General features: G+C 37.4%; 1 protein-coding gene across 5 annotated transcripts in view; it reads right to left on the reverse strand.

Moving 5' to 3' along the window:
- Positions 1 to 26,553, reverse strand: part of MGAT4A (alpha-1,3-mannosyl-glycoprotein 4-beta-N-acetylglucosaminyltransferase A) — a 119,610-nt gene that overhangs the window by 53,902 nt on the left and 39,155 nt on the right. For 3 of the 5 annotated variants that reach the window (XM_040623562.1, XM_008699782.2, XM_040623563.1), the window contains exons 3-4: positions 17,165 to 17,332; positions 14,851 to 14,991 (exon numbers count right to left, since the gene is read on the reverse strand). In XM_040623562.1, coding sequence (XP_040479496.1) covers positions 14,851 to 14,991; positions 17,165 to 17,332 — 309 coding nt within the window. The remainder of the gene's footprint in view (positions 1 to 14,850; positions 14,992 to 17,164; positions 17,333 to 26,553) is intronic. The other 2 variants (XM_008699786.2, XM_008699788.2) reach the window with 1 other exon arrangement.

Genomic DNA, 26,553 nt, shown 5'->3' on the forward strand with positions numbered 1-26,553 from the left:
CAGTAACTGCACTACTGGGTATTTAACCAAAGAATATGAAAGCACTAATCCAAAAAGATAAAAGCACCCCTATGTTTACTGCAGCATTATTTACAATAGCCAAATAATAGAAGCAGCCAAGTGTCCATGGATTGATGAAAGGATAAAGAAGATGTGATATATATGTGCACAATGGAATATTACTCAGCCATAGAAAGAATGCAATCTTGCCATTTGCAACAACACAGATGGAGCTAGAGAGTATAACGTTAAGAGAAATCATTAAGTCAGAGAAAGACAAATACCGTATCATTTCACCCATAGGTGGAATTTAGGAAACAAAATAAAGAAAGGGGAAAAAAGACACAAACCAAAAAAACAGACTCTTAACTATAGAGAACAAAGAGATGGTTACCAGAGGGGAGGTGAGTGGGAGGACAGATGAAATAGGTGATGGGGATGAAAGAGCACACTTATCATCATGAGCGCTGAGGAATACATAAAATTGTCGAATCACTATATTGTACACCTGAAATGAGCACCATATATTTACTATATTGGAATTAAAAATTTAAAAAGCAATAACAACCATCCCCCCCAAAGAGTACTAAGATCCAAAGGGTTTAAAAGATATCCCCAAAGGTAGATGCCACACTCCTCTGTTCCATTTTGAGATGAAGAGCTTCCTGGGGCTCAAAAAGAGATCTGTCGTATTTGGACTTCTGGGCAGATAACAGAGCGGTAAGATCCTGAGCTCATGAACACACAGTGCAACTAACTCTGAAGAAGACTCAAAGACTGGCACACGTAGAGAAGGCCACATTGAGAAGTGCATGAGGGGTGGAAATGCACTTAGAAACCAAACCTCTGTGAGCTAAGCACACACAGGAGGGATACCGTGAGCACCAAGAAGGGAGAGGGGCAGGAGCAGAATCCACACCAAGCACCACAGGCACGGAGAACCCACACTGGAAAGAGGAGTCCCCATAACATCTGGCTTTGAAAACCAGTGGGGGGCTTAACTTCCAGAGTTTTAAAACCAGCAGACTAACTCCAGGTACTTTAAAATCAGCTGGCGTATTGCAATGAGCGCTGGGTGTTATGCGCAAACAATGAAGCATGGAACACTACATCAAAAACTAATGAAGTACTGGGGGCGCCTGAGTAGCACAGTCCTTAAGCGTCTGCCTTCGGCTCAGGGTGTGATCCCAGTGTTCTGGGATCGAGCCCCACATCAGGCTCCTCCACTGGGAGCCTGCTTCTTCCCCTCCCACTCCCCTGCTGTGTTCTCTCTCTCGCTGGCTGTCACATAAATAAATAAAATCTTAAAAAAAAAAAAAAAAACTAATGAAGTACTGTATGGTAAATAACATAACATAACATAAATAATTAAACAAATAAATAAATCAGCTGGCTTAGCTCCAGGAGAGCTGGAGGATAACAGGAAACTGAGTCCCCACCCTCAAAGAGCCAGCATAACAAATAACCCTGCAGAGACACCACAAGGAAGCAGCGATTTGCAAAGTGCCTGGGGTATCTCAGATTTTTCACTGAAGGGGTGGGAGTCTTTAGGAGACTTCAAGAACAAAAGTCCTAGCAAGCACCATTCTCTTAACCTAGACTCCCTTCACTCCCCACCCCACCCCCCCATCCCCGCCCCATATAGCCAGATACTTGTGGGAACCACCACAAATACTCTCTACATATCTTGCTAGCACCAAGTGCCCCGCCTCTGCATTCCCCTTCTGAGGCACCACATTCAACCTGACCCACTCAGCAGGCATGCCTCCAAAGCCGCTCCTGCCCCAACACACCATGCAAGCAACCCCAGAAGGGACAAGTGCCACTCCAAAGTGACTCCTGCCTTAGGGAGAAGGGAATATAACCACACAAACCAGTGTACCCACAGTCCCATCAGTCAAACCTTATAACTGGCAGTGCAGAGATAGTGCCCTGCAGCTCAGTATACCTGCAGTCCTGGAGCACACAGACTAAGGGCAGGCATCCAATCTGATGGCTGACCTACTACAAGCCCCCTAAAAGCACAGGGACCAAACCCTGACCAGTGTACCCCAAATAGGTAAAATGGGCCTTTGAAGCCAACTGGACTGAAGGTAAACGCAGCTCAGTCACACAGGAGGACCCATGCAGCCACACTGGAGACACCCCTGAAGTGCCTGTTTCCAGTGAACAGAGGACATTGTCCTACAAGACACCAAAAGACCTCTTCATAAGGCCACTACTTTCAAGATCAGGAGATGTAGCCTATTTCCCTAATACAAAGAAACAAGCACAGAGTTAGACAAAATGAGGAGACAAAGTAATAAGATCCAAATGAAAGAACAGGACAAAATCACAGCAAGAGAGCTTAATGAAATGGAGCAATATGTCTGATAAAGAATTCAAAGTAATGGTCATAAAGATACTCACTGGACTTGAGAAAAAAGTGGAGGATCTCAGTAAGACCTTCAACAAAGAGATAGAAAATATAAAAAAGAACCAGTCAGAGATGAAAATTTCAGTAACTGAAATTCAAAATACACTAGAGCAAATCGATAGCAGAATAGAGGAGGCAGAACAACTAAGCAGTGATGTGGAAGAAAGAGTAATGGAAAGCAACCAAGCTGAACAGCAAAAAGAATAATAAAAAATGAGAATAGGTTCAGGGAATGCAACAATATCATCAAGCATAGTAATATAAACATTATATGGATCCCAGAAAAAGACAGAAGGCAACAGAAAACTTATCTGAAGAAATTACTGGTGAAAATTTCCCTACTCTGGGGAAGGAACAGATATCCAGATCCAGGAAGCACACAGAGCCCGCAACAAAATTTAGCCAAGGAGGTCCACACCAAGACACATAATAATTAAAACAACAAAAACAAGCTATAAAGAGAAAATTTTAAAAACACAAGAGAAAACAGTTATATACAAGGGAAACCACATAAGGCTATCAGTTGATTTTCAAACAGAAACTTTGCAGGCCAGAGTGGAGTGGCAAGATATATTCAAAGTCCTGAAAAGATAAAACATGCAACCAAGAAAACTCTATTCAGCAAGGCAATCATTCAGACTAGAAGGAGAGATAATGACTTTCGCAGACAAAAGTTAAAAAGTTCATCACCACTAAACTGGGCTTACAAAAACAAAACAAAACAAAGCAAAAGACAAACAAACAAAAAAACATTAAAGGGAATTCTTTGAGTAGAAAGAAAAGGCCATAATTAAGCATAAGAAAATTATGGAAGGAAAAAATTTCACAGGTAAATGCAAACATATAATAAAAGTAGTAGATTAATCACTTACAAAACCAGTATGGAGGTTAAAGCACAAAAGCAGTAAAATCAATTGTAACTATAAAAATCAGTCAAGAGATTCATAAAAAGTATGTAAATATGACATTATATACATAAGCCAGCCGGGGGGGTGAGGCACATAGGAAAAATTCGGTGCATTTAGAATGGGTTCAAAAACCTAAGTGACCATCAATTTAATATAGACTGCTATACACATAGGATGTTCTATATGAACCTAATGGTAACAAATAAAAAACCTGTAATAGATACATAAGAAAACAAAGAGAAAGGTATCCAAGCGTAACACTAACGAAATCCATCAAACCAGAGGAAAGAGCAAGAGAAGAAAAGAACTGCAAAAACAACCATAAAACGAGTAACAAAATGGCATTACATACATACTTCTCAATAATCATTTTAAATGTAAATGGACTAAATACTAAATCAAAAGACATAAGGTGACTGAATGGATAAAAAAAACAAGATCCATATATATGCTGCCTATAAGAGACTAATTTCAGACTTAAAGACACACGCAGACTGACAACGAAGGGATGGAAAAACGTTTACCATGCAAATGGAAGTAAAAACAAAACTGGAAAAGCATTATTTCTATCAGACAAAACAGACTATAAAGCAAAGACTGTAAAAAGAGACAAAGGACACTACGTAATGATAAAGGGAACTATCCGACAAAAGGATATAACAATTGTATATATTTATTCACTCAACATGGGAGCACCTAAGTACATAAAACAACTATTAACAGACATAAAGGAAGTAATTAAATTAACAGTACTACAATAATATTAGGAGGTACCCACTTACAGTAATGGACAGATCATCGAGACAGAAAATCAAGAAGGGAAGAGTGGCTCTGAATGCTAAGATATATTCAGGACATCCAATCCCGAAACAGCAGATTACACATTCCTTCCGAGGGGATATGGGCCATTCTCCAGAATAGATCAAATGTTAGACCGCAAAACGAGTCTCAATAAATTGGAAAAGACTGAAATCATGCCAGCCAGCCATCTTTTCCAACCACAATAGTAGGAAACTAGAAATCAATCACAAAAAAAAAAAAGGTCTGGAAAGAACACAGATACATGAGAATAAATAAGAAGCTACTAAACAACGAATGGGTCAACCAAGAAATCAAAGAAGAAATAAAAAAATACACGTAGAACACGAAAATGAAAACACAACAGTCCAAAATCTTTGGGAGGCAGCAAAAGCTGTTTTGTTTTGTTTTTTAAAGATTTTATTTATTTATTTGACAGAGAGAGAGACGGCCATCAAGAGAGGGAACACAAGCAGGGGGAGTGGGAGAGGAAGAAGCAGGTTCCCAGCTGAGGAACCTGATGTGGGGCTCGATCCCAGAACGCCGGGATCACGCCCTGAGCCGAAGGCAGACGATTAACTACTGAGCCACCCAGGCGCCCCATGCAAAAGTTGTTCTAACAGAAAATTTTATAGCAACACAGGCTTATCTCAAGAAATAAGAAAAATCTCAAGTAAACAGCCTAACCTAACATTTAAAGGAGCTAGAAAAAGAAGAAAAACAAAGCCCAATGCCAGTAGAAGGAAGGAAATAATAAAGATTAGAGCAGAAATAAATGAAACAGGGACTTAAAAAACAATAAAACAGATCAATGAAACCAGGAGCTGGGTCTTTGAAGAGACCAAGAAAATTAATGTACCTTCAGTAAGAGTCATCAAGAGAAAAAGACTCAAATAAATAAAATCAGAAATGAAGGAGAAATAACATCAACACCACAGAAACACAAAAGCTTATAAACTTTCATAACAGATTATGAAAAATTATATGCCAACAAATTGGACAACATAAAAGAAATGGATAAATTCCTAGAAACATATAACCTTCCAAAACTGAATCAGGAAAAAATGGTAAATTTGAACAGACCAATTACTAGCAACAAAATTGAATCAGTAATAAAAAACAAAAATCAAAAAACAGAAAAACCACAACTCCCGAAAAATAAAAGTCCAGGACCAGACGGCTTTATAGGTAAATTCTACCAAACATTTAAATAAGAGTTAATACCTATTCTTCTCAAATTATTTTTTAAAAAAAGAAGAGTAAGGAAGCTTCCAAATACATTCTATGAGTCCAGCATTACCTTGTTACCAAAACCAGAGGAAGGCACTACATAAAAAGAAAACTACAGGCTAGTATCTTTCATGAGCATTGATGCAAAAAATCCTCAACAGAATATTAGCAAACTGAATCCAAGAATATGATAAAAGTAAGTCACATAATCAAGTGAGATTTATTCCAGGGATGAAAGGGTAGCTTAATATTCACAAATCAATCAACATGATACATCACATTGACAAGAGAAAAGACAAAAACTGTATGATCATCTCAATAAATGCAGAAAAAGCATTTGACAAAATCAAGTATCTGTCATAATAAAAACTCTCAACAAAGTGGGTTTAGAACATACCACAACATAATAAAGACCATATATGAAAAATTCACAGCTAGCATCACAACCCATGGTGAAAAACTGAGAGCTATTCCTCTAAGATCAGGAGCAAGACAAGGATGTCCACTCTCACCACTGTTACTCAACCCAGGAATCAAAGCCCTAGCCACAGCAATCAGACAAGAATAAGATAAAATAGGAATCCAGAATGGTAAGGAAGAAGTAAAAGTTTCACTATTTGCAGATGACATGATACTGTACATAGAAAACTCTGAAGACTCCACCAAAAAACTACTACAACTGATAAATTAATTCAGTAAAGTCACAGGATACAAAACATACAGAAATCAGTTGCATTTCTATACACTAATAATGAGATAGCAGAAAGAGAAACTAAACATTAATCCCACCTACAACTGCACCAAAAAGAATAAAATACCCAGGAATAAATTTAACCAAGGAGATGAAAGACACATACGCCAAAAACTAAAAAACACTGATGAAACAAACTGAAGAGGACACAAACAAATGGAAAGATACTCTATGCCCATGGCTTGGAAGAATCCATATTGTTAAAATGTCTGTGCTACCCAAAGCAATCTACAGATTCAATGCAATCTGTATCAAAACAACAACAGCATTTTTCACAGAACTAAGACAACGAATTTAAAATTTTTGTGGAACCATAAGAGACCCCAAATACGCAAAACAATTTTGAGAAAGAGCTAAGGTGGAGGTATCACAATCCCAGATTTCAAGATACATTACAAAGCCATACTAATCAAAACAGGATCATACTGGCACAAAAACAGACACAGATCAATGGAACAGAACAGCGAACCCAGAAATAAACCTATGTTTATATGGTCAAATTACCTATGACAAAGGAGGCGAGAATATACAATGGGAAAAAGTCTCTTCAATAAATGATGCTGGGAAAACTGGGCAGCTACATGCAAAAGAATGAAATTGGACCACTTTTTTACACCATACACAAAAATAAACTCAAAATGGATTAAAGACCTAAATGTGAGACATGGAACCATAAAAACCCCTAAAAGAAAAGATAGGCACTAATCTCTTGAACCTATGTCCAAGCTTTAGCTACATTTTTTGGGTCTGTCTCCTCAGGCAAGGGAAACAAAAGCAAAAAACAAAAACAAAAAAACAAAAAACAAAAAACAAAACACTACTGGGACTATACCAAAAATAAAAAGCTTTTGCACAGCAAAGGAAGCAATCAACAAAATAAAAAGATAATCCAGTGAATGCGAGAAGATATTTTTGCAAATGATATATCCAATAAGTGGTTCATATCAACTCAACGCTAAAAAAAAAAAAAAACACAAATTATCTAATTTAAAAATGGGCAGAAAACCTGAGCAGGTATTTTTCCAAAGAAAGCATACAGACGGCCAACAGACATGAAAAGATGTGCAACATCACTCATCATCAGGGGAATGCAAGTCAAAACCACAATAAAAAGATAATCCAGTGAATGCGAGAAGATATTTTTGCAAATGATATATCCAATAAGTGGTTCATATCAACTCAACGCTAAAAAAAAAAAAAACACAAATTATCTAATTTAAAAATGGGCAGAAAACCTGAGCAGGTATTTTTCCAAAGAAAGCATACAGACGGCCAACAGACATGAAAAGATGTGCAACATCACTCATCATCAGGGGAATGCAAGTCAAAACCACAACGAGGTATGACCTCATACTTGTCAGAATGGCTAAAATCAAAAAGAAAAAATAACAAGTGTTGGTGAGGATGTAGAGAAAAAGGAACCTTCATGCGCTGTTGGTGGAAATGCAAGGTGATGCAGCCACTGTGGAAAACAGTATGGAGGTTCCTCAAAAAATTAAAAGAAAGAACTACCATATGATCCAGTAATTCCACCACTGGGTATTTACTCAAAGAAAAGGAAAACACAAACTCAAACAGATAATATGCACCCCTATGTTCCCTGCAGCATTTTTACGATATCCAAGATAGAGAAGCAACCTAAGTTTGCATCCACAAATGAATGGATCAAGAAGATGTGGTATATACATACAATGGAATATTACTCAGCCATAGAAAAGAACGGGATCTTGCCATTTGCCACAATATGGATGTACCTAGAGGCTATAACAGTAAGTGAAATAAGTCAAAGACAAATACCGTATGATTTCACTCATATGTGGAATTTAAGAAACAAATGACCAAAACAAGAGACAAAAAAAATAGACTCTTAAATAGAGCAAATTAGCTGGTGGTTGCCAAATGGGAGGTGGGTGGGGGGATGGGTAAATAGATAAAGCGATTAAGAGTATATTTATAATGAGCACTGAGTAATATACAGAATTGTTGAATCATAGTGTATACCTGAAAGTAATACAACACTGCATGTTGTAGTTATACTTCAATTTTAAAATTAAATTAAATAAAACTATTAAAAAAAAGAAGTTTGTCATATTTGTTCCAAACAAATATTTATTAAACACCTATCGAACCTAAGGTATTATTCTAGGTGATAAGGATAATAGTGAACAACGTAGGTAAGGTCCCTGCCCTCATGGAATTAACATTCTAGAAGAGGAAAAAAGATAAATAATATAATCTCAGTGGGTGATATGTTCTATACAAATTAAAATGTGGCAATATTAAAACGAGTGGGTGGGGAGCAGGGAAAGGGACAGACACCTCTATAGATAGCGATGTTATGAAAGGCCTCTCTTACATCGCCTTAACTGATAACTAATGATAAGAAAGAGCAGAGCAAGAACATTCCAGAAAAGAGAAAACAAGGCCCCAGAGAAACAATGATCTTAACACAGTCAAGAAATAGAACAGAATGTATCTAAAGCAGAATGAGCCTAGATTCAGAGAATTAATTAGGAGTCAGATCAAATATAAACTTAAATTTAGTTTTACCTGAGTGCAAGGGAAAGCCACTGTGAAGTTATAAGTAGGAGAGTGACATTATCCAATTTTTAAATTTAGAACATGACCACATTTTGTGGCAAACAGATAGAAAAGTATTCAGAGTAAAAGCATTTTGGGGAGATCAGTTAGAAGTTAGGTGGTCTGAATTAGGGTGCTGGAAATGGGGTTGAGTGGATGGATTTGAGACCCTCACCAATGGGGTTTAACACCAGGGGAAACAAGGGAGGGGAGGAGCTAAGGGCTGCTTGATTAAGCAGATGAGAACACCCCGCCTGAGGAGCAAAGGGCTCCAAATCAAGATTTCTGTTTTGATGATGTTACTCTGAGATGCCCAGAGGCAGGATGAGTTAGCCTGGAAGCAGATTCCCATATACAGCTGACCCCTGAACAACGTGGATTTGGACTGTGCAGGTGCACTTATACATGGACTTCTCTCAATAAATAAAGTACTATAAATGTATTTTCTCTTATGATTTTCTCTTTTTTTTTTTAATAGGCTCTACACTCAATGTGGGGCTTGAACTCACGACCCCAAGATCAAGAGCGGCATGCTCTACCGAGTGAGCCAGCCAGGTGCCCCTTCCTTACGATTTTCTTAATAACGTTTTCTTTTCTCTTGCTTACTTTATGGGAAGAATATAGTATAATACACAAAACATACAAAATACGTGTTAAGTGACAGTTTATGTTATTGGTAACACTTAATGCTCAACACTGGCCATTGGTAGTTAAGTTTTGGGGGAGACAAAGTTATACATGGATTTTTGATTGTGTGGGGTGTCGAGGGTGGTCAGTGCCTCTCACCTCACATGGTTCTAGGGTCAACTCTACCTCAGAATTTAAATTAAAAATACTTTGAATGTTTAGAGTATAGACTAAAAATGTAACAAATGTGATGTGAGGCATTCCAAAGAAATGTCAGCTCACATGGAGCTCAAAGACTTTGTTTATGGAAAAAGTGAAATACATACTGACCCAGAGTATGCAAACAAAAATGGCATAAAATAACAATGCGAACTCTATTCCCCACCAAGGTCTTGAGTTGTTTTGTTTTTGTCTTAACTTTAGATGGCATGTGTAGAAAAGAAGCCATTTTTCCCCAAAAATATACTGTTTAAGACCTGAAATTTAAATTCTTTAGCCTACACCAAGGCACTCAAGGTCTCCAGAAGCATGAAAAATAAAAATACTAATTTCGGCTAAACCTGCAGACTTAAGAGTATCCAGGCTTGTGGTAATTCACAAAATTACCACAGAATAAGACAATTTTCCCTGCATTCTGGACCCAAGGTAAGACTGCCCTTCCTGGTCCATTTGTTCTTCTGGTCCAGAATGTACTTCTATGGCTTACGAGCTAGAAAATGTATTTATTCTAAGGAGGCAGAATTCAGAATAAATACATCAGCAACATGAACAACATGGCCCTGTCGTCCTTTTAGGGAGGACCAATGTGGGCCAAGGAATAGAGCCGAAAGATTGGACTAAGTATTTTTATTAACTGTCCGGTATTTTCTATTCAAGTACTAACTGTGCAGCATCTGTAATATATCTATTATGTGCAATCTAAAATACAGTCATAAGGTAGGACAGAGCTAGCAACTATTGTTATTTCAGTTTTCTTCAATTTTTCTGAGAAGTTTTCAAAATCTAGTACTTCCTTTAAAATCAAGAAAAATTTAGGAACAATCTAAATTTGGCATTTTCCATCTTCAATCACTAATGTACCTTCAGTTAGAACTAAATTACTTTTCTTTTAAAACATTCATTGTCAGTCAAATATTTTTAGCCTATCATGTTTCCTTAGGGTTTGATTTTAGTCATTTATTTCTCATTTCTTTCCTCGTATTCCATGAGAATGTATTTGTTACCTCTACCGACTAGCTTTACCTTCTCCATCTTCCTTGGCTTTATCTTTCTCTTTCCTGAAAATTAACTCTGGAAAACCTTCAAGCCTCAGTCTTAGGCCCTAACTATCCCTATATATTCAATCGGTTATTCACAAATGATGAGCCATAAAATTACATCTAACTCAGATCTGAGTCCGCGATCTGAATATTCAACATACTTTCCTCCACAATAACTCACAATTACCTCTTCATTTAACATATCTAGATTTAAGTTATGATCTTCCCACAAACCAATGCTAAAAAATATTTACCGCTGTTCCCTACCTCAGTGGAGAGCACCCACCATCCACTCAGATACATGACCCAGAAACCTAAGACTTAATCCTTGACCACATCCTCTGTTTCAGTCTACAAAAACAGTTCATTCATCACTATGTCCTCCCATATATGTCCCCATACATTCCAAACTCCTCTGTCCATCCTCTTCTTCCCATCTCTGCTATTATCACTGTTACCTAGTCCACACCTGTCCTTTCTCAAGGGGATCACTACAATAGTCTATTACTGGGGCCTTTCACATCTACTCTCCTGCACACAAATTCAACTATTCTTCCCATTGCAGCAAATGCAGTCTTTGCAAAATTTACATCTTATAAAGTCATCCTAAATAAGTCCTGCTTAAAACCCTTCAGTGGCTTCTTTCTGCTCTTAGGTAAAAGCCCAAATTCAAAGATGGTCTGCAAGGTCCTGCGTTGTCTGGCTCCAATACATCTTTAGTCTCATCTTACTTATTCCACGTTTCCCCTCACTCTACACTTCATCTACAGTGACCTTCTTTCATTTTCTAGAACATTCCACACTCCCCTCCATTACAGGGCTTTCATGATGCTGTTCTCATTTTCTAGAATACTTTTTTTCTCCCATATGGTAGCCGTGATTATGTACCTACCATGTCCATGTCCCGATTCCTGGAATTTGTGAATATATTACCTAACATGGCCAAAGGGATTTTGTGGATGTGATTAAGGATCTTGAGACTGGAAGGTTATCCTGGATTACCCAGGTGAGCCTAATGAACTCACAAGGGTCCTTATGAGAGGAAGGTAGGAGAGTCTGTGAGAGGAGGAGATGCAACGATGTAAGCAAGAGGTCAGAGTCACAGAGAGATCTGCAGATGAAGGAAGGGGTACTAATGAATGCAGCCAGCCTCAAGAAGCCAGAAAAGGTAAGAAGTGGACTATGCCCCAGAGCTTCAGAAGGAACACAGCCTAGTCAACACATCGATTTTAGGACTTCTGGCCACCAAAACTAGAAGAGAATAAACTTATGCTGTTTTAGGTCACTGGGTTTGTGGTAATTTTTACAGCAAAATTAAGCAATGAATACACCCACCTTCACCAGTAACTGCATAGTGCACTGATCTCGGGTCAAATGCATTTTTAAGGCTTCCCTAAAATTCTTAATTGAGGCAAATGCCCCTTTTATGTATTCTCAAGGCATCCTCTACATCACCAGTTAAGGTTGTAACATACAATTATTTACAAAATTGATTATTTGACTCATGCATTCTCCTTTACTAGATCGAAGTTCTACAACACTAGGAACCACATCTAGTTTTGTGCACCAAAGTACCCGGCAAAGTACCTGGCACATAGTAGGCACCCATGGATTTTTTTTCACTTCAGCACAAGAACAACCTGCTGTCCTCTACCAATCAGTAACGCCATTTTGGTAGGTAACCTGTGGAGGGTCTTTCTTCAGCCATCTTGCTCAGCACTACATGGGCCCTGAATCTGAAGAGCTCTGAGTTTCTTTCAAGAAATTTTCTTCTGTTATATATTCGGTTATTTCCTCTCTCCACTCCCTTCTCTCCTTCTGAAATTTCTAGTAGATCGGTATTAGAATTTTGGTCTACCCCAGTTCTTTGTGCCTTTTAGGCAGCATTCTAGAAAAACTACAAAGCTCAATCTTTCAGATTGCTGATCTGATCTTCAGCTGTGCCTCCTCCGCTTATTACTCCATCTGTATGGAAAGTTTAAATATAGTCAATGAAATCAGAACACAGAGAGATCCAATTGATCCTTTATGAACTAGCCTCTCACCCCTCTAAAATCTATTGATCATGTGTAATTTCTAAATCATATTCTCTTGCTCTGCCAATTCAATTGCCTTGAGTAGTAAGTATTCACAATGTGGATTTCCTTAAATATTTTGTAACCCTAGTTGTACAGTATGCCCTTTTACCCATCTGTAGTTGCTGGATCTATTTGTTGCAGCCTGCAAATTTCATGGAAAGATCTAGATATGGTGTGGGTAGGGTGGGCTGGCAATTTTTAATTCTTCACAAAGGAATTCAAGCTCCTCTTTAGACAGTCAGTAGCTGCCTGGAACACATTCTCCCTCTTTAGTCTTAGGAAGACTTAATGGTCTGAGTGCTGTTCCTTATTTAATCAGCCTGACTACTGAAGAACTGAATTTTTAGCAAGAAGCAGTTTTTCTTTGATATAAAAAACAAAAGGGGCACCTGGGTGCTCAGTTGGTTAAGCATCTGCCTTCGGCTCAGGTCAGAATCCCAGGGTCCTAGGATCAAGCGAGCCCTGCATGGAGCACGCTGTTCAGCAGAGAGTATGCTTTTCCCTCTGCCCCTCCCCCTGCTCGTGCTCTCTCTCTCAATAAGTAAATAAAATCTTAAAATAATAACAACAACAAAACTCCAAAAGTTCTTAATATGAAGTCCCTAAAAAGATTTGCAGTTCCACAAAATCCCAGAAATTACATATGGAATTACTTTCTCTATGTGCCTTTTTCTAAGTAGAAAGTGTGCAGCTTTCCTAGGATAGCCAAAGGGTTCTGTGACTCTAAAAATGTTAAGATCCACTGCTTAAGGATTTAGGAAGATGATTTTAATGTAAATCTGAGGGTTTTCTTGTTTTTTCCAAGTTGTCTGCTTTTTCTATCTCTCAAAAATAGTGCCAGATTAGTAACAATATTAACTAGTGTAAATCTGGTTGACCAAGATTTCATTATACTTGTGATTAAGTCATAAACAAATGGGATGGAATAAGTATCTTCAAAAAGTAAGAGAATGTCACAGTCACAAAACAATGAGCTACTATAGGAGAACCTTTTAGATGTTCTGAAGTTTTACATGACTTTAAAAATACCTGTATTTCTTTTCATTTGCTATTCTTACTAATGAAGACATCGTCTAAACCAACAACTGTACTAAATGACTGAGACATCTGACCCAAATAGTGATTATTAAAGGAAGAGATATGATATCAACTTCAGAAATAATTAATGATCAATGTTCTGAAGAAAATAATTTAGAGTACACCACACATCTAGTCTTTGTACATCCAGCACCTGCTGGATAAATATTTATTGAATCAATACGGAAATGGAAGAATGAGTTAGTCTGAATATGATATTTTAAGAATTATCACTTCCTTAGGAAGGCAGTGTGCAATTTTAAATGATTCATAAAGTAGAATGATGGCAGAACTAAAAAAAGACAAATATAAAAGCTTATGCTAATAGATCAAATGAGAAAATGCAACACACACACACACAAAAGTAAAATACCTAAGAATCGTGCTGAATCAAAAGCAGATTAAATCGGCTCTTCAAAAACATTATCACAAAGATGAATTTCATTATCTATCAAGCAATGGCTTTAACAAAAGACAAAAGACTTACTAGGAGAGCAAAATGATATTTTGCTATCTACATTTTAAAATCTCCAAAGAAAAGATTAACAAAGTCAACATCGAGGAATAAAAATCATGAAAGAACAGTAAGTAGAGCCCACAAGGAAAATTCAAGCTCTGGCAGTTCTAACGAGAGGGGAAAAATATGCAATAAACCATCTTTTCGCTATATTAGAAAAAAAAAAAAAAAGCAACCCAAAGTATTTCTATTATTGCCTGAAAGGTTAAACGAAAGTGATTATATGTCTTCCAGCTCTCTAAGAAAAAGCAGGGGCAAACATCAGAAAACCTCTCTTGATGAGACTGTGAGAGCTACTACTGTTGAAAGAAGACACAAGAAAAAAAACGTCATTTCAAATTTTTTAAAACAGAAAAATTAAAAAGGTTTAAACATTTTTCTGCCCGGAGATGGGGCTTACACCAGATTTCTCATGACGCTTTCCAGCTCTAAACTCTGATCATGGAGAAAAATATCTAACCCCTTTGAACGTAAATGAGTTCTAAGTTATTATGCAGAGAGAGGGAGTTTTTCTTCTTTGACCTGCCAGGCTTCTGATGGTCAATGTTATACTCCAAGATCCAATTAACAGCAGCAGTACAACCACAGTAAGAAACAAAATAAAGTTACCTCCTGTTCTTCCATTACCGATCTGCAGAGCAGGCTGAAGGCTTCTTTCATTTTGCAATAAATGAGGCAAATGATAATAAATACTTGGCACTTGAAGAGATTTTTTGCTTGTTAACTCCTTTAATAGCTTCAGGGTATTATCTAAAACAGAAAAGCATAATTAATGCACAGGACTGCCTTACTTAACACAAGTTGCTGATTTTACAAATACAGCAGTAAAAATTTGTGCCTTTTAGGGAGCATTCTCATATATTATGAGAACTAGAACTAAGGAATTTTCTTTCCTAATTTCATACTTTGGTGAATAAGATCTCCATTTAAAATGAAAAAGGACACTTGCTCAACCAAAGTCTCAGAGTCCCAATGTTGACAGCACTCCAAAGAAGCCACAGTACCGTGAAAAGGCAGAATGCTTTCATCACTTGCCTGAGTTCAGAACTCAGGCCCTGCAGGACACTCTCAACATGCCACCTGTTTATGAAAATGCAATAAGCATGTTCACCACCAATAACTTTCACTTTCCTTATGCTATTCTATTTTACTGAATTTTCACATGGAAGATTTTTTTTTCCAAAAAAAAATACAAGTACAATAATTTAAACAGCACAATTTGAGAATGCTCCGTAGAGATCCTAACTTCCAAATAATTTTTCCATTTTTCTTGGAAGAGTTAATGAATCCTTTAATATAATATGAAATAAAAAATCTAGTAGGCAATATTGTTTTAAAGTTCCAACTATATTATAATTTAATCTTTTAAATACAGAAGTTAGCAGTAAGGACCTAAAGCCTTGAAGATTTCATGCAAAACTCTATGAAAACTCCATTAAAAATGTGACAAGAAACAAAAATTCACAAAAGAAATGCAAATAACTGTTATATTAACATTTAATAAAATTAACATTTAATCTCATAAGAAACAATTGTAAATTACAAGACACCAATTTCAACCTATCAACTTAGCATAAGATTAAATAATAATATTAAATATTGGTGATAATGTGATATATGTTTCAGCTATTCAGAAGGGCATCGAAAAAACCTAAAACATGTCTGCATTATTAATCAGTAATTTCCCTTTTAGGAATTTCACTTTTATGCACTCAGTAAATATTCAGTGATGATCTATTTTGTCCCAGCCACTGTGTCATGTGTTTAGAAATGAACAGTCATCAAAACATAGATCCTTGTTTTTAAGGGAAGTCATAACTTAATGAAATAACGAAGGGCTACCAGAAATGTGACCAATTTATACACAAAGACATTCATCGCAGTGTTATAAATTGGGGAGAAAAAACGACACAGGAAAATCCTATTTGCCTAGTAGTAGAAAAACATTTAACACATTATGGTATATGGTTAACTAACATACAGCCATTGAAAATGGCATTTCCGAAGAATATTCCATGACGCGGTAAAATGCTAATAGCCTTATTCCAAAAGTAAAAATGAGGCTCTAACACACAATCACAATTTGGAAGAAACACATAAATGGAAAAAAGACTAGAAGGAAACACAAAATGTTAAATCACTTGGCAGCAGGCTTATGAGTGATTTTTTATTACCTACACCATTCCATAATTTTAAATGTTACCGTGCCATGACATACATTTCACAATCAGGAGGGCAAGCACAGAGCATGAAAATTTAAAAACAAGGTCAGGTAGTGAATCTAAGACAAGAGGAATGAATGACAAAGGATGGGAAAAGATGCTGCTAAATGAAAAAGTGTATTAATCTTGAAAGATTACATAAATTTTGAGGCGATTACATACATATGTCAATTTAATTATTAGACTAAGAAAAGCACAAAACAGAGAGAGAATAACTGGCATTCGTCTTACTCTAACCACAAGTTCTTAGAGAAGGAACAGATCAGATACCCCCGAAAGTACACACTGTAATAAAACCAATTTTTTTTTATAAGTCAGAGATAAGAGTACTAATTGCTTCAAATAGCTCAAAGGTTCTCCAGAGTCTGAGGTCCATACAAGTCACAACATAAAAACACAAAATTAAATTTTAATCTCATTTGGAATATGTTTTTTAAAGATCTGGCTTTTTGCTATTGTCAGTGAAATTTATACAACTGAAATCTAAATCAATATTACATTACTCTCTTAAAATCAAATTTGGCAATTAATAAAAATTGTTTTATAATTTACCATTATAGGAAAGTTTTGTGTGATGTTTCTCTCTGATAACAGTAGTAAATGCTGGTTGATAAGCTACCTCATACAACTCTCAAATAAATTATTTCACATAACCCTTTGAAAATATATTTTTATAGTATAACTAAAAATATCATTTGTACCTGAAAATTTATTTAATGCATCCTTACTTCCATTTGTTTCTGCTCCTACACGCTTGAACTGTTGTACGATGGCATTTAGTTCAGAAGAGCGTTGTGAGATTCTATGTTCAGCTATTCGAAGACGTTCTTTCAAGGCAAGAAACTCTCGTTGATAAGCAATCAGTTTTTCTAGAAGCAAAACCAAAAGTTTTTAGTATCTTAAAAAAAAACATATAACTGTAAGATCAGAAATTTTAAAGTCAAATTTCCCAGAAAGAGATATTCATTTATGTATTGATAGAGAACTGAAAATAAAAAAGAGCCCTAACCAGTTATATATAACAAAGCCTCCATAATGTAATGTTTGTTTGTTTTAGCGTTAGAAAGCAGGTTTTTTTTCCTGAGACTTTCTTTAAATTTTTTAAAATTTAAATTCGACTTAGTAAACATATAGTGTATTATTAGTTTCAGGGGTAGAATTTAGTGATTCATTAGGTGCATATAACACCCAGTACTCATTCCATCAAGTGCTCCCATCCCCCACCCACTGCCCCTCCAGCAACCCTCAGTTTGTTCCCTATAGTTCAGAGTCTCTCATGGTTTGTCTCCCTCTCTGTTTTTGTCTTATTTTTCCTTCCCTTCCCCTGTGTTCATCTGTTGCTCCTAACATCTGTAAGAATGCAAGCACTTTCTACTTAGCACTTACAAAATGTAAAGATAGGGAGAAAAGGACAAAAGTTTTTAGAATTAACACTTCAAGCATAATACTAACATCATTTCTCAAAAGGTTCGAACAACTTGTTTGTATTAAGAAGATGGAGAGATGAAGTATTGAAACTGATGATAATATATCGAATAATAAAATGATTATTGCCTCTTTTATAGCATAATCATTTATTTCCATAGGGTGTTTCCACTGTACTTCCTATTCTGCAAACATTTCCCTAGGCCAGACTTTGGCCAAATTCCTGATTCCTAAACACTCTATCAGACAGATGTAAAATAAACTGGGATGACCCCAGTTAAAAGTCATCCATTTTAATTTGAGAGAATCACAGGTCAGGAAAACCTCAGTCTGGGAAATAAAAGAGGATTTTATGAGGATAAATGTAGGCATTTGAAACAACAGTATCAGACAGCTCAGAAAGACAAAGTGCACAGTGAGAAGAGGCCTAAGGACAGAACCTGACATCAAAATCTAAGAGATGATGAAAGAAAAAGCATTCATTAATCTCGATCAGCAATGCTGAAAGATAGCTGAGACTCTGGGAGTAATATGAGCAATTTCCACAACCTCATTAAACTAAGAGAAACCCGAACAATGGTTTTCAACTTCTGTATCAAGCTAGATAATCCAAGGCTACTATTTTGACATCTCAACAAAACACACTTTAGAAAGACCACTTTTTATTTAATATCATTATCTCTGCTTTATTCAAGGATAGACACAATAAGAAACAGACTTACAAAAAATAAATCGGCATGTTTCATAAAGTTAGTCTTAAAAACAGGCAATGATGTTGTTCCTTGTCCCTTACACAAAAGCCCACAGAGTAAACACCTCTTCAAAATTTTGTGGCAGGGGAAAAAAAAAGTCTGTCCTGCTCAACCATCATTCTTCCTTATATTGAACAATGACAGCCACGTAAGCAGCTGTATTCCCCCTTAACCTGCTGGCTTTAGGAGGGAAGGAAGGAAAAAGCAGGCTGTGATTAGGTCGGGCAGATAGGGAGCTTCGAGGCACCATCAAGGTCCTAACGACTGACCTGGGTAGGGGTCCAATAAAATTCGTTATTATACATTCATAGTTTAGGCACTTATCCATATGCATAAATGCGTTAAATAAAAGAAATGTCAAAAAGATACTATTCACAAACACAAAAGTATAAACAATTATACTCTAACAAAAACTGTAACATTGATAACAAGAGATACCCAAGATTCATGCAATGAAAACTACAAACCCCTTACGGACACCTCTACCAAAAGAGTAAATGAAGTCATCTCAATCCTTAGTGAGAAGGCTCAAACTTGTAAAAAGGATAAATTCTACCCTAAGTTAAATAATAAATTCAATTCAATACCTTTCAAAAGAATAATGAAACTCTTTTGGAATATGACCTTTTATATGTGATTCTAAAATTCACCTAGAGGAGAGAATGTGTTTAAAGAGGGAGAAAAAAAAAAAAACAAACAATAAGGGGGAATTTGCTCTGAGATCAGAACACACTAGAAGGTTATAGAAATTAAAGCATTGTGGACTGCCAGGTCCAGAGAGTGCAGACAAGAGCCGGTGACACCAAGCAGGCTGTGTCCAAAATCAGCACAGGTCAACGGTCCCTTCAGTTCCTCCCTCTTCACGTGAGCAAGTTAAAATCCTCTCCTGAACACTCACGCAGTGCTGAGGGTGTGGTTTCTTGACATCACCCACCCAAAAGAGAATTAAAACTCTCTGGAGAATAAGTTTAAGACGAACCTAAAACAATCTGGTGTACAGTAAGAAAACACTATTTAAAAACAAAAAACACCACAGGACTTGTCAAAAGGGCACAGCAAGGGACCTGAGGGGCTCGTCACCAGATTGGGGGCAATTTAAGTACGAAACAAATATCGATAGTAACAGATGAGGGAGATGGGTTTCTTAGAGCAGAATGCCAACCACTAAATGTAGAAGGAATGATGAATGTTGGAAAAATCACCATTCTGCAACCATCACAGCAATGACTGATTCAGGCAAGAACTGAAAATGGACGCTAAGACTGGCGGGGGGAAGCGTGCTGAGCAACGGGATAGATATGCCACCTCAGAGCGTCTCCCTACAAAGTACTCGTGCATTTACACAGGACAAAACGTGCTGATTTTACCAGGAGAAACGTGGCAGACATCTTCCTTAAGCGATCAAAGTTTACCTCAGCAGCCAGAAAACGGACGTGAGGTGCCTCCTGATGCGAGGCGCGGAGGACACGCCTCGTTCGCGCGGTATTCCTGCCAAAAATGCATAATCTGAGTCTAATCTCGAGGAAACATCAGACGCATCCAAACTGAGAGACAAGGTACAAAACAAAAAGCTGGTACTATAAAAAAATGTCAAGGTCATCGAAGACAAAGGCTTGTGAGGAACTGCCGCAGATGAAGGGACTAAAGGAGATGAGACAACTCAAGGCAAGTGCAGTCCTGGCTGAATCCTGGACCAGAAAAACTACACGCTACAAAGAACATTACTGGAAAAGAATAGCAGAATACGGGCTATAGACTAGATATTATACCAATGTTAAATTCCCTAAATTGGATACTCATAGCAGAGTTCCTTGTTCCTAGGAAATCGACATTAAATTAGTTAGGGGTAAAAAGGCATGATTTCTGTAATTTATACCCAAATATTCCTAAAAACAAATGAATTATCTACATATAGAAAGATGATAGAGGCAAAATAGTCACAATAGAGGAAATGTATAGAAAAGTCATTTTGCACTGCCCTGGTAACAGTTCTTGTTTGAAACTTTAAAAAAAAAACAAACAAGTTTTTAAAAAGTAAGCTGGAGGACTGGATGGCATACAGGTTAGGGCTTTTCACAGCGCTTGACTGGGAACACGGGATATGGACCTGAGCGCAGTCTCTGTCCCTTTACACATTTTCTTGGTACTTTATGAAACCACCTTCCCAGAGGCCAGCTTCACCAAGCAGGGAGAGTAACCAGTACCAGCAGAGAAATGCCCCCATCCCTAATTCCAAAACACTGCCCTGCTTTGAGGTGACCTGGCCACGCTTCTGGAAAGATCCCTTGGGCCCATGAAGTGCTGGATCAAGTCCTAAGTATTTTCTTTCAGCCCAGATGCTAGTGCTGTTGTTAGCCCAAAGCCCACAGCTACGAAACGGCCCCAAATGGGTCATTTCCCATCTCTCACATCCATCCTTGGTTTCTATATTAAAAGGATTCTCTCCATGATATCAGAGCAAGTCCATACTTCACACCATGTCAATGACAGAGTATGTGTGGTAAAGCCCTCGGCAAGATCTGCTAGGAATACCACAGAACGCTGTTGGCTCCTCTCAACAGAAAGGAGTGACATATAATCTCCCCACAGCTCTCCTACGAGTGCAGTACATCCTCCGTCATCTACCCAAACACAGGCTCACTAGTGACTTCTAGAATTTTCTCTACCTCTATTTCCCATAGTATTACACTGCTCCCTTGAGGAGAGTGATGTATCATCCCAGGAGTTCAGTTCAAACTTCAGAATAGACCAAAAAAAATCCCTTCAAATTAATGATCACATGTTTGACAATTCTCTGTTCTCAACATTAGTAACACAATTCTTATTTTTGCTTTTCTTTAATCATTCCCTTCAGTTTCTATTGGGGGATTGGCAGGAAACCTTGTGGGAACGCTTATACTATCATCTTACTGGGAAGTGCCTAGTTTTATTTGTTTTGTTTTTATTGTAAAAGTTAATATAACTTTTGTTAATTGCAGAAAATCATATATCCAGATGAAACAATGAAAGTACAAATCATGTTGCGTGAATCTAAGACTCTGAAACAAAATTTCCAAAGAGACCACTTTAATTCCTTCAAAGCAAATAATCAAGCCAGTTTTCCTGGGAAAAGTATACCTTTAGGGTCTCAAACACTTATTAGGTTGAACCATATGAAACTGCTGATATTTGATCATTTTTGACAAAAATGTCAATTTCACATGGTTAAATAATTTAAAAATCACAGCTTTGGACTCAACAATTTAAAAATGTGTGAACAATATAGATGAAAAATTAACACAAACAAAAGGTACTAAAAACAAATACCCAATACATAATATATAAAAACAGAACAAAAAACTTCATTTTTCAAACAATAGTACCTCTTTATTATCAAGATGTAGGGGATACTACTGAATTCTATGAGCTAACATTAAAAACTGGCTTTTTATATTAAAATTAAAATTACCAAAAGTTAAACCATTTTTAAATTTCTTAATTTTAAAATACATTAAACAATAAAATTCTAGCACTGGGAAGAATGTTGATAAGTACTGTGGTCCATCCCTCTATCCTTTAGTACTACAATGAATTATTTCAAACAGATAAATATTTATTTATGAGGAACTCCCTTAGAAATATATTCCACAATTTGACAAGCTTTACTTTTCAGAAGTCATTGCCTTTGAAAAACACTTCCCCTCACATTCATCATTCTTAGACAAACATTTTTTTAAAAAAGAAAGCCCAGATGAAATTATGGGCAGTTTCCCATTTAAAAATCTTTTTTTTTATTTTAATGTTTTTTTATTATATTATGTTAGTCACCATACAGTACATCCCTGGTTTCTGATGTAAAGTTCGAGGATTCATTAGTTGCGTATAACACCCAGTGCACCATGCAATACGTGCCCTCCTTACTACCCATCACCAGCCTATCCCATTCTCCCACCCCCTCCCCTCTGAAGCCCTCAGTTTGTTTCTCATAGTCCATAGTCTCTCATGCTTCATTCCCCCTTCTGATTACCCCCCTTTCTTTATCCCTTTCTTCCCCTACCGATCTTCCTAGTTCTTACGTTCCATAGATGAGAGAAACCCTATGATAATGTCTTTCTCTGCTTGACTTATTTTGCTTGGCATTATCTCCTCCAGTGCCATCCATGTTGCAGCAAATGTTGAGAACTCGTTCTTTTTGATAGCTGAGTAATATTCTATTGTATATATGGACCACAACTTCTTAATCCAGTCATCTGTTGAAGGGCATCTCAGTTCCTTCCACGATTTAGCTATTGTGGACAATGTTGCTATGAACATTGGGGTGCATATGGCCCTTCTCTTCACTACATCTGTATCTTTGGGGTAAATACCCAGTAGTGCAATGGCTGGGTCATAGGGTAGCTCAATTTTATTAGCCATCAGGGAAATTCAAATCAAAACCACACTAAGATACCATTTAAAAATCTCTTAAAAAATAAAAGAACTGAATTCAGAAAGGGTTTAGAAGAACTAGTGTAGAAAAGCCAAAAGACAACGGAGCAGGAGTCCAAATGACATAGGTCGAACAGAATTTGAACAGACAATTCTAATTAGAATGGATATAGCTAAAAGTTACAAACAAGACAAGGTATCTCATTCTCTAACATTCCCATGCATAAGAACCACCTGGAAGAAATTGTTAAAACACAAAATTCTGGACCCCACCTCCAGAGATTTTGATTCAGGTCTGACACGGTGCTTAAGAATTTTAAACAAGCGGGGCATCTGGGTGGCTCGGTTGGTTAAGTATCCGACTCTTGACTTCGGCTCAGGTAATGATCTCAGGGTTGTGATAGGAGCCCTATGTCGGGCGCCATGCTGGGCAAGGAGCCTGCATAAGACTCTCTTTCTCCCTCTGCCCCACCTCTCTTTAAAAAAAAAAAAAAAAGGACTTCAAACAAGCTCCAAGGTGATGCTGAGACACCCATGAGCAGCACTGAGGTAACAATACTGTCCCCAAAGTAGGTCTAGACTCAAGCAGCCTGGAAATTTGTGTAGTTCTGCTCTACTATCTACTAGCTGCTTCTCCTCTCTCTGGCTTACATGTTAAGGGATCGGTGGACAGAAGGGGGTCATTAAAATGTTCAGGACATAATCCTCAAGATTACACTTGGGGCACAGAGGGGTTTCAAAATAGCCAGTCGACACCTACTTCCAAGGTCCTCTTAAGAATTATGTAGAATTACCAAATCATCCCCTGTTTCTGGAGTATTCCACTCAGGATCCACCATATAAGCATGGATTCTAAACTCAAAAGGGAAAATGGAGCTCATAGATATACAGAATCATATACTTTATTTAAATTAAAACAATGAGTAAAATTCCTTTGTTCCCCTACATAATGTTTTCACTATGCTTACAAAACAGAATCCTAACTAGTGAATGAATACCAGATAAGCTATGGTTGAGAAGTTTTCTGGAATAAAATCACTTTTTGTGAATTGTCCCCTAAGTAATATAATCATTAACAATGTCATTCAAAACAGACTTCCAGGTAGAGGTTTATTAAGAGTTAAAATCTATCCACTGAAGCACAATCCCTTAAGATAATCAAATAGTGCTGCATATACTTGCAACAAACTCCTAGAAATATTTTCTTAATCTAAATAGCTGCAAATCATTTTCCTCAATTTCTTGGAGGACAGGGCAATCTCTTTTCAGCAATTATCCTTACGTCCCAAATTCCATTATCATAGTGAAATGAGACGAAAAAACAGTAAATTGCATAACTTAGGATAATGCTTACTACAGTATACTTAGCCGTATGTTTATAACCATTCTTTACTTTCAAAATATATCAACAATAATTTTATTAAACCTGATTTTTAAAAACTCAACAAGCTATAAGGAGCTTGGAGTAAAAATTATCAGACAGTTACGAACTCTTTTCCTTGAGTACTTAAACTTACTAGCAGACGTTTTCCAAAGAAGTGCTTTGTTCCCAAAGGAAAAATTGTATTCTAAAAGATACAATGGTATGTATTTTCCCTCGAAGAATCACTCCAGACAGAGCATTACATTCTACATCAGAATCATCTTTATTTAAAAAGCAGAATACTGACCATTAGCCAGTCCTACGCTATGGACGCTACCCTACCAACAAACACCATGCCCTCTTTCCGTATCTCCCTGGCTAGATCTGGTTATTCCTATTATGATCTATTTCATGCTTTCTTCTTCCCTCGCTCTTTACTTTCCTCTTGTTTCTTATTTTCCACCTTTCTCTCCTAATACTCTTCTGCAAAACCCTTCCCAAATTCTTGTGTTTCTTTCTGGACTTCTCATTTTCATCCACAAACTTCACATCTCTCACCTCTTTCTTTTTTCATGTTACCCTCATTCCCCCCATCCACCCTGCAATATCCCCACCTTCTCTACTGTGTTTGTTTTAAATTACTGAGGACTTTTTTCTCCAATGGACATAAGTGGTCCACTTGCCTGGAGACACTAATTTTGTTGTCTTTTGTCTCACTTGAGAATTTAGGGTTCTTCCTTCTTGGAACCGCAATGGCTAAATAAATAAATAAATAAGGAAAACATTTCATAATTACTCGATAAATCAGAAAATGAATGTGGAGAGACAGGGAATATCACTCTAAACTCCAATAATGTTGGTGAAATTGATTATAGAAGTGAAATCTCAGACTAAGACTCTTTGGATGACAATATCATGGATGAATTTTATCAAGTTCAAGAGCAAGACTGCCTGTTACAGGTCAAAACAGAGATCCCCCTAGACTTCCCACTATGTATAGTAAAAACCCTGGACATTACATATCACAAATACAAAGAAGACTCAAAAGTAGAAGAAGCCAGATAGAGGGGACAGTGAAACCCAAGGAACAACACAGCAGCGAGTTCTCCGAGTCTCTTCTTTTTACTTCATATATTCCAGATTAAGTACTGGAGAAATCAGCATCCTGGAAACACCACAGGAGCACACAAAAACACCCCAAGAAAAACTTGCTCTCTCCAGACAAAGGACTAAGGATGGAGCAACCTAGCAACAGAGAAAACTTTTAGACAATAACTACTATATTTCTGACCAAAAACCATGAAAATAACCATGGTCCCATCTCCACCCCACTGGCAAAAGCCAATCATGGAGTCTAGACCTCTACCCCTGTGTGTACACACACACACACACACACACACACACACACACACACACACACCAGGGTGATATCAGAAAAGACTGTGTGCAGGGTATCTGGGTGGTACAGTCAGCTGAGCGTCCAACTCTTGGTTTCAGCTCAGGTCATGATCTTGGGCTCATGAAATCAAGCCCAACAGGCTCCATGCTCAGCATAGAGTCTATTTCAGATTCTCTCTCCCTCTGCCCCTCATGCTCTCTTTTTCTCTAAAATAAATAAATAAATCTTAAAAAAAAAAAAAAAGGAAAAGGAAAAGACTGTGTGAAGAGTGAGGACTTACATTACCTTTCAGCAGTAATGTGCCCCCTGCAATGCATTATCAGTAGAGGCCACATGGAAAGCAGTAACACGGTACTTCCCCCTCTGCCAGCCAAAGCTGGTGCCATCAGAGGACTAATAGGGAATCAATCTCCTACCCGCGCACAACAGTAATGAGGAGCCCCTTCCCACTGGGTATCTCCACCTTCCCTCCAAATCTAAAAATGGTGTCAGAAATGATCAGTTAAAGAGCACCTGGGTGGCTCAGTCGGTTAAGTATCTGACTTTAGTTCAGGTCATGATCTCGGGGTCCTAGGATCGAGCCCCACATCAGGCTCCCCATTCAGTGGGGAGTCTGCTTGTCTCTCTCCTTCTCCCTCTGCCCCTCTCCCTGATCATGTTCTGTCTCTCTCTCAAATAAAATCGAAAGAGAAAGAAAGAAAGAAAGAAAGAAAGAAAGAAAGAAAGAAAGAAAGAAAGAAAGAA

Source organism: Ursus maritimus, unplaced genomic scaffold (assembly GCF_017311325.1).
Source record: "Ursus maritimus isolate PB19 unplaced genomic scaffold, ASM1731132v1 scaffold_6, whole genome shotgun sequence".
Lineage (NCBI taxonomy): Eukaryota > Metazoa > Chordata > Mammalia > Carnivora > Ursidae > Ursus > Ursus maritimus.